At 42.1% G+C, this 13687-nt stretch overlaps 1 protein-coding gene across 7 annotated transcripts in view; it reads left to right on the top strand.

The window, feature by feature from the left end:
• Positions 1–12804, top strand: part of CDKAL1 (CDKAL1 threonylcarbamoyladenosine tRNA methylthiotransferase) — a 461612-nt gene extending 448808 nt beyond the window's left edge. For 2 of the 7 annotated variants that reach the window (XM_084850140.1, XM_084850138.1), the window contains exon 15: positions 10826–12798. In XM_084850140.1, the coding sequence (XP_084706266.1) occupies positions 10826–11029 (204 nt within the window). In that variant the 3' untranslated portion in view covers positions 11030–12798. Of the gene's footprint in view, positions 1–10825 lie in introns of all 7 variants that reach the window. The other 5 variants (XM_084850141.1, XM_084850137.1, XR_014790207.1 and 2 more) reach the window with 4 other exon arrangements.
• The last annotated feature ends 883 nt before the right edge of the window (positions 12805–13687 follow it).

Below are 13687 nucleotides of genomic sequence, written 5' to 3'. Positions count from 1 at the left end.
CTTTTGCAGTTCTGAAGGAAAGTTTCGAAATATTCTGGGGTTTTATTGCAGAGTTATAAAATCTTAGCTTCATAATGAAGCAAGGAATAAATAGATTCAAGGACTAAAAGATTCTAGGAATAGATGGAAAGAGGTTGTTGACTGTGTGTGTGTGTGTGTGTGTGTAAGTATATATAGACAAAGACAGAGAGAAATACTGCTGTGACCTCCAATTGATCAAACTAGGAAGAGCAGCAGGCAAGTTGGTCAGCTGAGATGTTTCTTGAAAGCAGTCATAAATGTAGGCTATGAACTCAACTCAACTCAACTTTTTCAAGAATAGCCCTTACATTATCATACTAGTCATCCAGTGTTCTGCTCGTAGGCTTCCCATAGCCATCTGGTTGGCTGCTGTGGTAACAGAACACTTGACTACTGGAGCTGCTGGCTGATGGATGGTGCCAGGTTGGTCTCTACCTTGCCATAATGTTCTCCTTGGGAAGCAGGGGTGCAGCCTACCAGTGGCCCTAGGCCCCTTGGCTGGTGGTAGTGCCCAAAGTTTGCCTCCTTTCAGCTGTTCTTGATAGTGTCCAGGCCAAAAAGGACTCAATGCAATGTTTCATGACTGCCTGTGTGACACATCTGTATCCGTTGGTCTGTTGTCAAACATTCTTCTCCCTTAGCAGTTTGATAGAGACTCTGACGTGTGCACACGGACACAAGAGTGTTCAGAAAATTGATTTAGCCATGCCGGAATCCTTAGCATCATGATTCTGAATAGAGGTACTTGAGTGATAACCCTTACTTCAAGCCTTAATGACGTAAATGTCTTGTATAATAAATAGCTGGAGCTTTACAGGATTACATGCAGGGTCAATGGGATAAAGCTGAGCTGAGACATGGAATATCTATTTCCCATTTGAGAACACTGAATGTAAAATATCTTCAAGAATCAAAATAATTTCTCTTGAAACTATTCTTGAAATGCCCCTAGAAGGAATTAGACCTCCCCGATAGGATATGTGTTGTGTATTTGGAAAGGAAGTACATCACTCATTTGAAAATAGGCCCAAGAATGCACCCAGCACCCTGTGATTTGTCCAAGTGGCTTTTAGAGAGCACAGCTCTGTCCTACATGCACTAGGAGCATTTCTGTGAGACCATCTCAGTACTGATTAGGTCAGATAAAACCTCCTTCCCCCATCAAAATAATTCTCAAAACTTGATATTTCCAATGAGAGAATTTCTGTTAATGGCATTTAAACTTGACTGAGCATGAAATTAAAAAAGATTCTCAAATCACTCCTTCAGGTGTTTAGATGTACGCCAGCCAGCACAGCAGGCACTTAAACTGCTTACAAGTATTAGGGGACAATGGAGCCATGACAGTGATATAAAGAATCTTATATTAATGCTGAACTCAGGTAGAGCCAATGTGGTCTATTGCTGGACTTAGCTAGACTTGTAGTTGGTTGATCAGTGTTCAAATCCCAGGTCAGCCATCTGGACCACTTACACTAACATATGAAGAGGTGGTGTAGTAGATTGTTGGACTGGGACTCAGGAGACCTGGGTTCTAGTCCCCTCTTGGCCATGAAGCTCTCTGGGTAACTTTGGACCAGTAAGTTTCAGCCTAACTTACTTCAAAGAGTTGTTGTGAGGACAACGTGGAAAGGAGATGGCAGGAATACAATAATAAATGAATGAATGAATGAATGAATGAATGAAAGTATGCACTTGATCCCATGTGACCCAAATGTTCCTACATACTAAACAAATCTCTGGGGGGCCCAGTGGAGAGAGGGAAAGCAATGGAAGAGGATTCCTGTATGGAAACGTTGAAGGTGTGATTACACAGATTCAGAGAGAACAGGATCACGGAGATTTAGAGCGAAAAGGGTATCAAGCAAGGAGTGATCAGCTATATCAAAAGCAGGCAGAGAAGTCAAAGAGAATAAGGACCTTTGGATTTGGCAATGAGAAGATCATTAGTGATTTTGGTGAGGGCAGTCTCAGTGGAGTGCTAAGGGTGGAAGCCAGGTTGGAGAGGTGCCAAAAGAGAAGAGAAAGTCAAGATAATGAGAGTGAGCAGCATACTCCATTAGTCTGGAGATAAAGAGTAGAAGGGACATTGAACAGTGATTGGAGATGGAGGATGTGTCCAAAGTCTGGTTATTTATGAGTTTGTTTTTACAATAACAGAAACAGTTGTGTGTTTCCGTAGGGAAGAAGCCAGTGGAGAGAAGGGATAACAGCAGAGAAGATGGCAACCAGGAGGCCGAATAGGATCAAGGGCACATTTGAAGAGCTTTGCTGAGAACAACAGGATAGTTAGCTCATCAAGTGAGGCCGTCGGAAAGGATTGAAGGTGTAGGACAGGGGTGAGCTGGAAGAGGAGGAAATTGTGGGAAATTGTTAAAGAGATCAGTACAGATGGATGCCGTTTTTGTACTGAAGGAGGCAAAGTCTTCAGTGCAAGGAGTGGGGAGGCAGTGGGGCAAACCTTAGGAAGCACTCAAAGGTAAAGATTCCTAGAACTGGTATAGATCAGAGCGAGTGAGTAGTGTTGTTTGGCCAGATAGATGGCAGAGGAGGAAAAACTAATAATTCGTAGAGGACAAAAACAGCCAACTTTTTTGTTCTCCTTTATTGCTGGGTGAGGAGGTTTCTGCAGGGGGAAAGTTGCTGTCCTCTGTATAGTGCAAGGAGGAGAGTTTTAATCCCCACCTTAAAGATACTTACTATAAGCTGTTAGGGGCTTGAGCAGGCCAGTTCCCTGTCTCCCCTCTCCATTTTCCTGTTGTTATTTTTCAACTGAGACCTTCAACATGCTGTAGAATTTTAAACATTTGAAAAATTGATCTGCAGACAACCAGTGCCAATACAGCCCTCCATCCCCATATTGCAGGTTGGGGCTCTGGCTGAGTGTGTACGTTACAACAGCCCTGTAATGTAACCTACTGTTAACTTTGCAGGTTAGAGCGGGGACTGGGGCTGTTTGGATTTCCAGCCAAAATCCCTGCATATAAAACACCCCTTAGGTTACAGCAAAGGTCAACCTATTGAAATTGGCCCCTCAGACTTCCTCCCAGACTCATATCCCGTGCTCAACTGTATATTGAAGCCTTGTACTTTATTAACTTACATGCAACCACGCTGCATTTTAAATTTTTTTTAAACACATTTTTCACATGTAATAAGAATCGGGTTAAAGCATTAACTCCCTTTGCTGCTACATTCTGTTTCTGGGTAGACATGCTGCTTCCCAATCACAGCGATGGTAAAATTCTTTATTTTTCCATTGTTTTCTATGGGCAGTTCTCACTTCTGTCCTGGGAGAAAGAGAAAAAGGAACTAGGAAGTTCCATCTCCAGACAATAGAGTGCATTATCAAGATTTTTTTAATCTGTGGGGCTTAGCCACCATAGTCCTGGAAGCTCACAGGTCCTTATCAGTCTTGTTTTGTTTTTCTCTTTTAATAGTTTCTTTTAATTTGCAAATGTATATACTTCTGCCAATTTTTGTGTAGATACTTGTTTGCACACTCGCTGACTTGGCTTTTCTGTGCTTGTTGACATAGAGTAAAGACCTCATGAAAACCTGCGCTGTGATGCACAGATTTTAATTGCCGATTCAGTTGTAGGCTGCAGTTTAATTCAGGTGCATCAGAAAAAGGGGATCTGTGAGACTGAATAAGAACACACAAAATATAATATTACTGGCACACATCAGGACAGAATTATTCAGAAAATAATCTGAAATGCATTTGATCATACCCTGGAAGTTTTAATAATTTATATTATACCTTATTAGTAAAACCTTATGTTTCTGCTTCTGCTGCTGCAGCCAAAACAAGTCGAAAGGCCATTTCCACTGATACATTAAATACCTGCCTTGTGGTTGGGGAGTTTTACACTTGATTTGGGGAATTTCCAAAAATATTGTCCATTTCCCAGGTTTGATTAATACACTCATTTTTTTCATACATGGCTTTTCCCTCCTCCCCTTTCTTGCTCTGTTTAAAGCAAGTACCCATTAAACTGAACAGGTATTGCTGTTCTCAGTTTTCTGTTGTTTCTTTTATAGCAACAATGTGGATATTTATGCTGCATTGTTAAAAAATGAAAGGATTAATTATTAAAATTCTGTCATTATGGGGGGGGGGGAAACAGCCTTGCGGCATTTCAAGGATGTCATGTAAATCTATCATATCCCTGGGAAAAACCATCCGCATTACAAACAAGGCTTCCCAACAAACTGTTAATTTTGGGCTTTAAATGTCATTTTAGAAGATTTAACAAGACTTCAAGACACAACTTTGAAAGCAAATTTTGAGTGATTTTGAAAATATTTGCTAAATATTGTGTCTAGTGGTTCACTAGCGGTGTTACTACATAAAACAGAGGCCACTGGCCTAAAATAAATAGCCTTTTGCTTTACTTTAATCAGCTTATATCTAATGATTGATATAAATTACAATTGTTTTGATGCTAGAGATACATTCCTTAGATATGGAACTCTTAAGGGGAAGTACATACCAGAGCAACGTGTTAAAATGCCCTGTATATTTATTATAAACAACAGAACAACAAATCATACATAATAAGTGAAAAACAAGATTGTACACTTGATGACAATTTATTCTTGTTACAAAAAGTAGTAATGGTATCCAGTTGCTTTTGTCATTTCATCTTGATGTGGGTTTTTACCATTTTGTGTATTCCTACATTTAATCGAGCTAACCTTTTGTAGCTGGAATTCTTTATGGTCTTTCGCAGAGACAATTTTCACTGTTTTTACCATATGCAATGCAAACCTTCCTGGCCTTGCTGTGTTCCCCTGCCACTGCTGCCACCAAAAGCACTGCTGAAACTGGCACAGAAATAAAGCAGTTTCAGCACCTGTCCCTCCTCCTCCCATTGATCCCTTTCTGCCCCCCCAACTGCTGCAAAAATAAAGTAGCAGTTGTGCCTGCCCCTCCTACCATACCCATCAAAAACACCAGCAAAAGCTCATCTCTATATCTGGGGTGCTTCCTTTCCATTGTGTTTCTGTGCAGCATTGCGTCTCTTCCTGTCTTCCTGTGAGAGACGCTCTGGCATGTGTGTCTCACAAGTCTCTATGGTGCTAGAGGACGCTTGATCCTGCACCATACAGCTGCCTGTCGACAGTGTTGCTTCAGCTGATGTTACTAGTGCAATATACTCTAAAACTCGAGCTGATCCCACTCAATCTTGACTGTGCTTCTTACAGGATTTGGACAAGAAAAACAACAATTATTGTGGTGAGCTGGGTGGGTGAGAGACCATAGAGACTTCACAAACTTCCTTTTAAGCGTCCAAGGTGGCAGTGACTTACGGTGCATGAATTAACTACAGGTACAAGGAAGTTATGGAACTTATAGAAAGGTTGCCCAGAAAGGTGAAGTAAAGGAGAAGGAAACTCAGTGCTTAAGCCATGAAAATAAAAGGATGATAATTGTATCCGCCATTCAGAAGGAAGTACTAGATTTCACCATAAAATATTACATAAATAGATGGCTATTTCCATGTAGTGACAGGTAGAGTAATTAAAATCAATTGCCTAATGAATCTGAAAAATTAATAACTGGTTACAACTATTTCATTCCTGGAGTCAAAGCTAATTAACCTTTATATGGAGAAATAAAACTGGAAACCACAGAGCACCAATTATTAAACATTTTACTAATTTGCAACAAAAGCTACCTCATAATAGACTTCATTTTGTAGACTGATTGAACTTGGAAGAAAAAGCTTGCACAGAATAGTATTCACTTGAGGCATCTAATTATTTCCTTGGACACCTATATATATATATATCCCATTATCAATTTACAGTATAACCTAGATTCAGTGAATAAATTTTGTTTCCTAAGTGATAAAATTTCACCATTATGTTATAAATTGTACTTAGGATAATGTCTAATTTGCCAAACATTACCCAAAATAATAAGAGTATCAGCATGATGAAAGGAAACTTAATGGGTGGCACTGAACATGCTTTCAGCAGGACCAGCCCTTCCTGGTGAGTTTCCGCTAAGTTTAGGCTTCCGCTAAACCTTCATATTGAAGGTTTCCACACCTTCAATGTGAAGGGAGGAGTAAGATTTGAGGCTGCTGCCCTGTATACAGTTACCTGGACGTAAATCCTATTGAGCTCAATAGGACTTCCTTCTGAGAAGACATTGCACTGTTAGTCTTTCATTTAGTGAAAGCCAATCCCTTTTAAGATAGCCTTTATGATATGATTTATTTGCTGGGAAAATGTCCAAGGCATCACTGACTGGATTAAAAATCCAGATTTGCCACTATGTCTATTTGAAAAAAAATAGGAGATTCTCTGCAAACATTATTAGTACGGCTGTGTATCGCTTCAGCCCGAGACCCAAGCCCCGAATCAAAGCGGGCTGCTTCAGGTCAGTTTGCACCCCTTCCAAGGCAAAGCAGAACTGAGCGCTTCAGAGCTTCTGCACCCCCAGCCCAGCCACACTGGCACCTCCAGGTCCTTACCTGAGCTGAGCTATCCGCCTCCTCCGCTGTCATTGCTGCCGCCTTCTCCTCGTCCTCCGCCGTCATCGTCACCACCATCCCCACCTCTGCCATCTCTGCCTCCACTGCCATCACTGCCATCGCTGCAGCCGCTGCCATCTCTGCCACCACTGTCATCACCGCCACCACGTCCTAAGGCCTGGACACGCGCCGACTCTTATTGCAGGGAATCACCATTTTTAGACTGCAAACTTCCAGGAATTTCCAGGAGGTTGCCATTCTAAAAATGGCAGCATGTGTCCAGGCCTCAGGACCTGGCGGTGGCAATGATAGCAGCAGTGGCGAGCCAGAGAAGGTGGTGAAAGTGGAGAAGGCGGCGGCAGAGGTGGTGGCAGTGACAGAGGAGGAGGCGGCAGCAAGGTAAGGAGCTGGGGGGTTGCGCAGGGGCGTCGAGGGGGGACCCAAAGTGGGGTTCAGCTCCGAATTCTGCTTTGGGTTCAGGGCCGAATTGGGTCGGAGGCCCCCCCGAATCAGCCCGAGCCAAATCAGGGCCACCTCTGAAGCCACAAAGCCGCTTCTGAATCAGATCGGGGGACCCAGCACAACCCTAATTATTAGTATGGATTCATGCTCAGGATTTTTAAAAATCTTCTGTGGATCTGGGATAAATATAAAATAAGAACAATTCCCCAAACTCCCCATTAACTACTGTAATTGATGTTCCAGAATTTAACTCAGAAAATATAGGATATGGCGGAAAAGTGGCTTATTCAGATATATTGATTTAATCAATGGCAGTAGAATATAATCATATTATGAAATAAAACTTAAATTAGGAATAGATAAGAACATAAGAAGAGCCATGCTGGATTAGACCAAGGGTCCATCTAATCCAGCATTCTGTTCACACAGTGGCCAGCCAGGTGTTGACCAGCTGCCTGTCACTACATGGAAATAGCCATCTATTTATGTAATATTTTATGGTGAAATCTAGTACTTCCTTCTGAATGGTGGATACAATTATCATCCTTTTATTTTCATGGCTTAAGCACTGAGTTTCCTTCTCCTTTACTTCACCTTTCTGGGCAACCTTTCTATAAGTTCCATAACTTTCTCATACCTGTAGTTAATTCATGCACCATAAGTCACTGCCACCTTGGATGCTTAAAAGGAAGTTTGTGAAGTCTCTATGGTCTCTCACCCACCCAGCTCACCACAATAATTGTTGTTTTTCTTGTCCAAATCCTGTAAGGAGCACAGTCAAGAAATACTGAGTGGGGTCAGCTCAAGTTTTGGAGTGTATTGTCATCACTATGCTTATGACATGCAGCTCTGTTTCTCCTTTTCATTATCATCAGGTGTGGCTGTGTTAGATCGGTGTCTGACTGCAGCAAAGGACTGGATAAGAGCCAATAAACTGAAGGTCAATCTAGACAAGACCAAGATGCTTTTAGTGGGTGGTTGTTCTGACTGGATGGAGGGTGTTCTGGATGGGGTTGCACTCCCTGTGAAGGAGCAGTTTTATAGCTTGGGGATTTTCCTGGAGTCATCTTCGTCACTGGAGGCTCAGGTGACCTCACTGTCATGTAATGCCTTCTACAACCTTTTGTTGTTGGCCTAGCTCCACCCCTATCTGGTCAGGGATAACCTGGCCTCAATAGTCCACGTTCTGGCAATCTCCAACTTCTGGCAAAGTTCTAATGCACTCTACATGGGGCTGCCCTTGAAGATAGTTTGGAGCAGCCAGAGTGGGGACCATAAGGCCTAAACATATAATACCAATTCTGGCCCACTTGCACTGGCTACCTGTATGTTTCTGAGCCCAATTCAAGGTGATGGTTTTGACCTATAAAGCCTTACATGCTTGGGACCAAAATACCTATGGAGCACCTCTCCCAGTATGAACCTACCCATACACTATGATTGTAATCTGAGGCCCTCCTCTAGCTGCCTACTCTGAGGGAGGTTTGGAGGATGGCAACAACAGAGAGGGCCTTTTCAGTGCCCCCCCCCCATTATTAAACACTCCCCCCAGTGAAGTCCACCTGGCACCAACACTGCCATCCTTTTTGAGCCAGGTTAAGCCTTTCCTCTACTCCCAGGCATTTGACAGTATATGATAAGATTTAACTAGTCCTGAGATTTTTATTGTTGATTGTTTTAAACTGTTTTTGTATGTAAATGGTTTCTATATTATGTTTTACATATTTTTACGTTTTAGGGAGCTTTGGTTATTGGGCAGTATAGAAAAGTAATAAATACATGTAAATATTTTAAAGGTGCTAGTTGTGTGGGCCATGCTCTCAGGTTTGCTACAGGCAGACACTGTCCTGGCCTCATCAGCATGTCTGATGCCAACTCAGAGGAGGCACCTATTGATACCAGGATCCCTCATGTATTCAGTCTACTTTGCCTGAAATACCAGACAATCCACCAAGACACCACAGCACGCTAAAGGAGCACTAAGCTCAAGCAGGCTGTTAATTAGCATCCTTTCCAGACACATGTGTGAGCAACATGTTCCACGATACACACATATGAGGGATCTTTTAACCTTGGCAATAGTGAGTCTCAGCAGATTTGCCCCAATGATTCTCTCTCTCTCTCTCTCTCTCTCTCTCTCACACACACACACACACCAGTCTGTTCCAAAGGGAGGTGGTTTATTTATCACACAAGAATCCCAAAATGTACACACTGATCACTTTGGGAAATTAGTTTGCTGGTAATAGGCACTATAGGTACTCCAATAAGGAATTCATTAGGTCATATATAACCATCATTCCTAAGCATATTAAACCTATAAAGCAGAGAACCATATGCACATCATAGAAATCCATGCTCAGGGCTCAGGTATGGGGAAATTAGCTTAAAGGCATGCTCGATGTCTAAACCGAGGACTGCAATACATAGAAGACTAGGCCTAGAGGCAGTTGGATTCCATTTGAGCAGTCAGCTGTCTAAATAAAAACATGAGAAGCACAACAGAAATAGCATGTTTGTTATTTTCTTCATGCAGACATACTTCGGAGTTTGAAATACACTAACCTGAACTTGATAGAAATGGAGGCAGAAAGAAGGACCTCAGGCCTACGTAGATACATTATAGCCTCACAGAGGTCACACAGAGTATTTTAACATTACAGAACATCCAGTTACTTATATACACAGCATTTCTTCACAGCAGGTGAAGGGAAGATTACAAGTAATAACAGTGATTAGCCAGGAAGAAGAGGTGAAGGACATAATCAAAACTGAAGAGGTGTCAGCCCTGGGGTGTAAGCTGCTCAACTACCCAAGAGGTGCTGAGAGTCCCTGCAGGATCAGAGGCTGGCACTGAGTTACATGTCCAGCCAAAATATCACAGAAGGGTCTAGGTGGGATGGGGAAAGCAAGTTCATGTGCATGTAGTAGAAGATGAGCATTGTAAAGACAAAATTCATCATGGGCCCAGGCTAAATCGAAGGAAACCATCAGGGGGAGGATTGAGAAAAAATGCAGGGCAATGATGAGCAGATGGACAGGCAGACATACAAGCAAGGTTGGGAGACCAGACGACCACCAGGCAGGAATGTGTGTATGGATCTTGCAGGACCACCTGCATTTGCCCCCCAGAACGGCATATGTAGGAGGAAAACATGAAACTGCTGTGTGGTTACAGTCATGATTGCATTCATATCTATTTCAGGTGCTGGGAAACTGCAACTGGCCCTAGCTTCCCAGTTATATGTGCACCATATTTACATGCAATTAAAGGGATGCACATGAATGCATCACTTGCTGCTTTATATATATTTATGCTCTTCCCTACATGGAAAAAGTGGCTCTGAATACAATCAGTGAAGTGACTGTTTTAGTCCAGCCACCTCCTGAGAGGGATGGAGAAAGGACTGTAGAAAGGATGTTAGAACACTGCTGGGCCAGTGTACATGGGACAGAAGCAATTACAGTATTCGTGGTGCTGTACAGTGGGGAAGACAGCAGTGCTGCTTGTCCATTTCATCACCGCTTACAGATTCGCCATTTAAGAAAATGCAAGAGCACCAAAATTAAAATACAAAACTGAAATTAATTGACACTGGTTAGGACACTTATATCCTAACCAGTGGGGTTTTAGTCTACGATGATGTTAACAGCTTTATTGCTATGGCAGTTGATTTCATTGAAAAGGCTGATTCCATGCAGCAACAGCACCAATTCTTTGTTTTGTACAATTGTATTTCATTCTTTAATTTATTCTAGGCTGTTCAGAGTTGAAGGAAAATTTCCTTTGTACTTGATATATGCCAAATGTTCTTTGCATCTATTCTTGATTTAATTTCTGCATTTCTCCACAGGAGCTGAGACATGTAGTGGAGAACAGCTCAAAAGCAAAAACGTGTCCATCTGCTGAGAGGCAAAAAGCACCATTGAGCCACAGGATGGCGATGCGGTTGCCTTGGCAACAAGGGGGAAGTGTACTGAAGATGCTGTCACTAAGTGTGGCTCTTCTGGCAGTCCTTATTGCCTTTTATTATGGAGGTGCTCAAGTGGAAAGCTGAACTGAATGATGATCACATTAAGAAATATAACTTGCGGATTGAAAACTTCAGAGTCAAATGTTGGATAATAATTTATACTCCAAGGCCTTACCTTTTAGTCACAACCTGGATAAGACCTCTCCTACATTGGTATAAGTTCTTTAGGGTGCAATCCTATTCATGTTAGGCAACCTAGACATGAATAGGATTGCACTTTTCGTTATTTCTTCAAGATCCAAAGTATCAGTTTGTATTAAAAATGTCCACCTCTTCCTTCTTTATTTCTGTAACACATTTATTATATATACCATTTTCGTAACTGCCACACAAGTGTGAGTTTTTAGAAAATTAAGTTATTTAAGTATATTTCTTAGGCAAGTAATCGACAATTCCCTTCTATGATGATCATTTAAAGCCTTATTAAACTTGTTTTTTTCTTAAACACCTTGAAACATGCCATCTTTTTGTATTAGAATGAAATTGTTCAAAATTGCCATCAGACTAAGTTGGAACTGTTATTTATACTGCTGCATATTTTCTTCACATCCATAGGAGAACAAGTAATTCAAGCTATAAATGTAACAGTATATATCCATAGAACTGATTTCCCCAAATCAGCTTTCCCTAGTCTGGTTCCCTCCAAATGTTTTGGACTTCAGCTCCCATCAGCCCTAGTCAGCGTGGCCAGTGGTCAGGAATCCTGCGAGTTGTAGTCCAAAACATCTGGGAGGCATCAGCTTCGAGAATGCTTCCCTAAACCATGGAGGGTGAGGGTAGGGAATATTTGAAGGTATGAATGTTCTGCTCCCTACTTGGTGTCCTTCATCATCAGGGAGCCGGTACATTGGCAATCCATATTTGCTTCCTAAAGGAAGAATCACATCTGTCCAAGATTTTGTAGTTCCCCGGGCAACAGAGCAGTCTTGGATTTTGACAACGCAGACGGCTCGCTTGAGTTGACTCTCAGCCAAGTGCCTCCTGCCAGTTGGCCGCAAGAGAGACCCCTCAGCCTCCTGGAGCTGCTGAGGAGCAGGGAGCTCGTTCCCCATCTTCTATGGTTCAACCCATTTGGGAGTCTTCAGAAACATTTAGAGTTTAACCTCATGCATGTTTACTCAGGAGTAAGTCCTGCTGTGTTTACTGGGGCTCACTTCGCAGTAAGTGTGTGTAGATTGGTGGCCACAGACTCATACTGGCTTCTTTGCAATCATAAAGGGTTCCCCTATCTCTCATATGAAAATTTCCACATGTGGAAGTTAGTAGTAGCAGACCAGAAAGGAGAAGAAACCCCACAAAGAGCACCCAAGGCTCACTGCACCAAAGCTTTAGATCAGGGGTGGATCACTTGTGTCCCTCCAGAAGTTTTGGCCTACAACTCTTAGCAGCCCTAGCAAGCATAGGCAATGGTGGACGACGATGGAGGGTGTAGGCCCAAACATCTGGAGAGCCACAAGTTTCCCACCCCTGGCTTAGATGAAGCACTTGGCTTAGGAGAAAGTAGCCAAGGCAGCAAGCTTCAAGGTGCTATGGCCCAAACACTAGAAAAAGTGAGACTGGGCTACCTAGGGATCTCAAGCTGTCTTTAGCCAGTATTTGCACTGTATCACTGATACATCCATATTTATAGTTTACATGTTCACTTATCCACAAGTCTGGGAACCATAAGAACTTCTTCCACAAGGTGACTAAAAAAAGACATCTTGGTAGGAAAAAAAAAAATGGCCAAATGAATTTGTCCTGCAAAATGTGAACAATGAAATCCTTTTTCAGCTCTAAACAGTTATTAAATCTATTCTATGGGGGGGGGGGTGCATTTAAGGTAGTTTGGAGTTTAAGCCTTTCATTTGCTGCAACTCACATGATCAAGTCATATGAGTCCATGTTATCAATGGACAATGTAATGGGGGAAAGTGCACAATACTCTTGAGGAGGGGGGGAGAGACAGAGTGTGTGTGGGGAGGGGGAGAGAGAGAGAGAGAGAGAATCTTCTGACAATTGCTCAGCCACCTTTGTCACGTTTCTGCCTGCAGATTTCGGAACATCTGACAGTTCCTGTTAATTTAGTCTCACTCCCTAGTTCAGCTTCCCATATGGAAAGCTGGAGTGATTTTTGAATAACAGCAAGTAATATCTAAAGTGGCAGCAACTGGCAACTCTGATATTGAGCTTAGTTGTAGCCGTTTCCCAGAATTCCTCTGTTCTTTTTGAGAAGCAATTACAATTTCACAGGTTGGAATTAAAATTCCCTGCAGCATGCAATAGAGTAACAAACTGTCAAAGTGATTTCAAGCTGCTAATCTCTCACTGTGGTATGAGTGAAAATAGAATTCCTCATGCCTTGTGTACAGGGCTGACAACTTAAAAAGCTCCAGATTTCCACTACATCTGAGTACATGTGGGAGAACAGCATGGTCTGCCCACACACAGGATGTTTCCTAATATGTGATGCCTGTAAAAGCAACTTAATAGCCTATATGTTTTTTAAAATAGCTTGTCGTAACGTGTGTAAATTCAAGGTGTCATAAAGACCAACTCACTCATTATGCTGGAGAATACAATATTCCCTGGTACATTAGGTTAGCAATGTGATATTTTTACCCAATGCTACCTCATACACTGGTGCTAGTCAATAATAGATTTGCATTTGGTTACTGTGGATTCACATTCTTTCAAGTGGCA

The sequence above is a fragment of the Heloderma suspectum genome, chromosome 4 (genome assembly GCF_057233095.1).
Source record: "Heloderma suspectum isolate Gila_16-S chromosome 4, 16-S_ref, whole genome shotgun sequence".
NCBI lineage: Eukaryota > Metazoa > Chordata > Lepidosauria > Squamata > Helodermatidae > Heloderma > Heloderma suspectum.
Note: the sequence above shows the minus strand (reverse complement) of the source record. Positions and strands in the feature narration are given on the sequence as shown.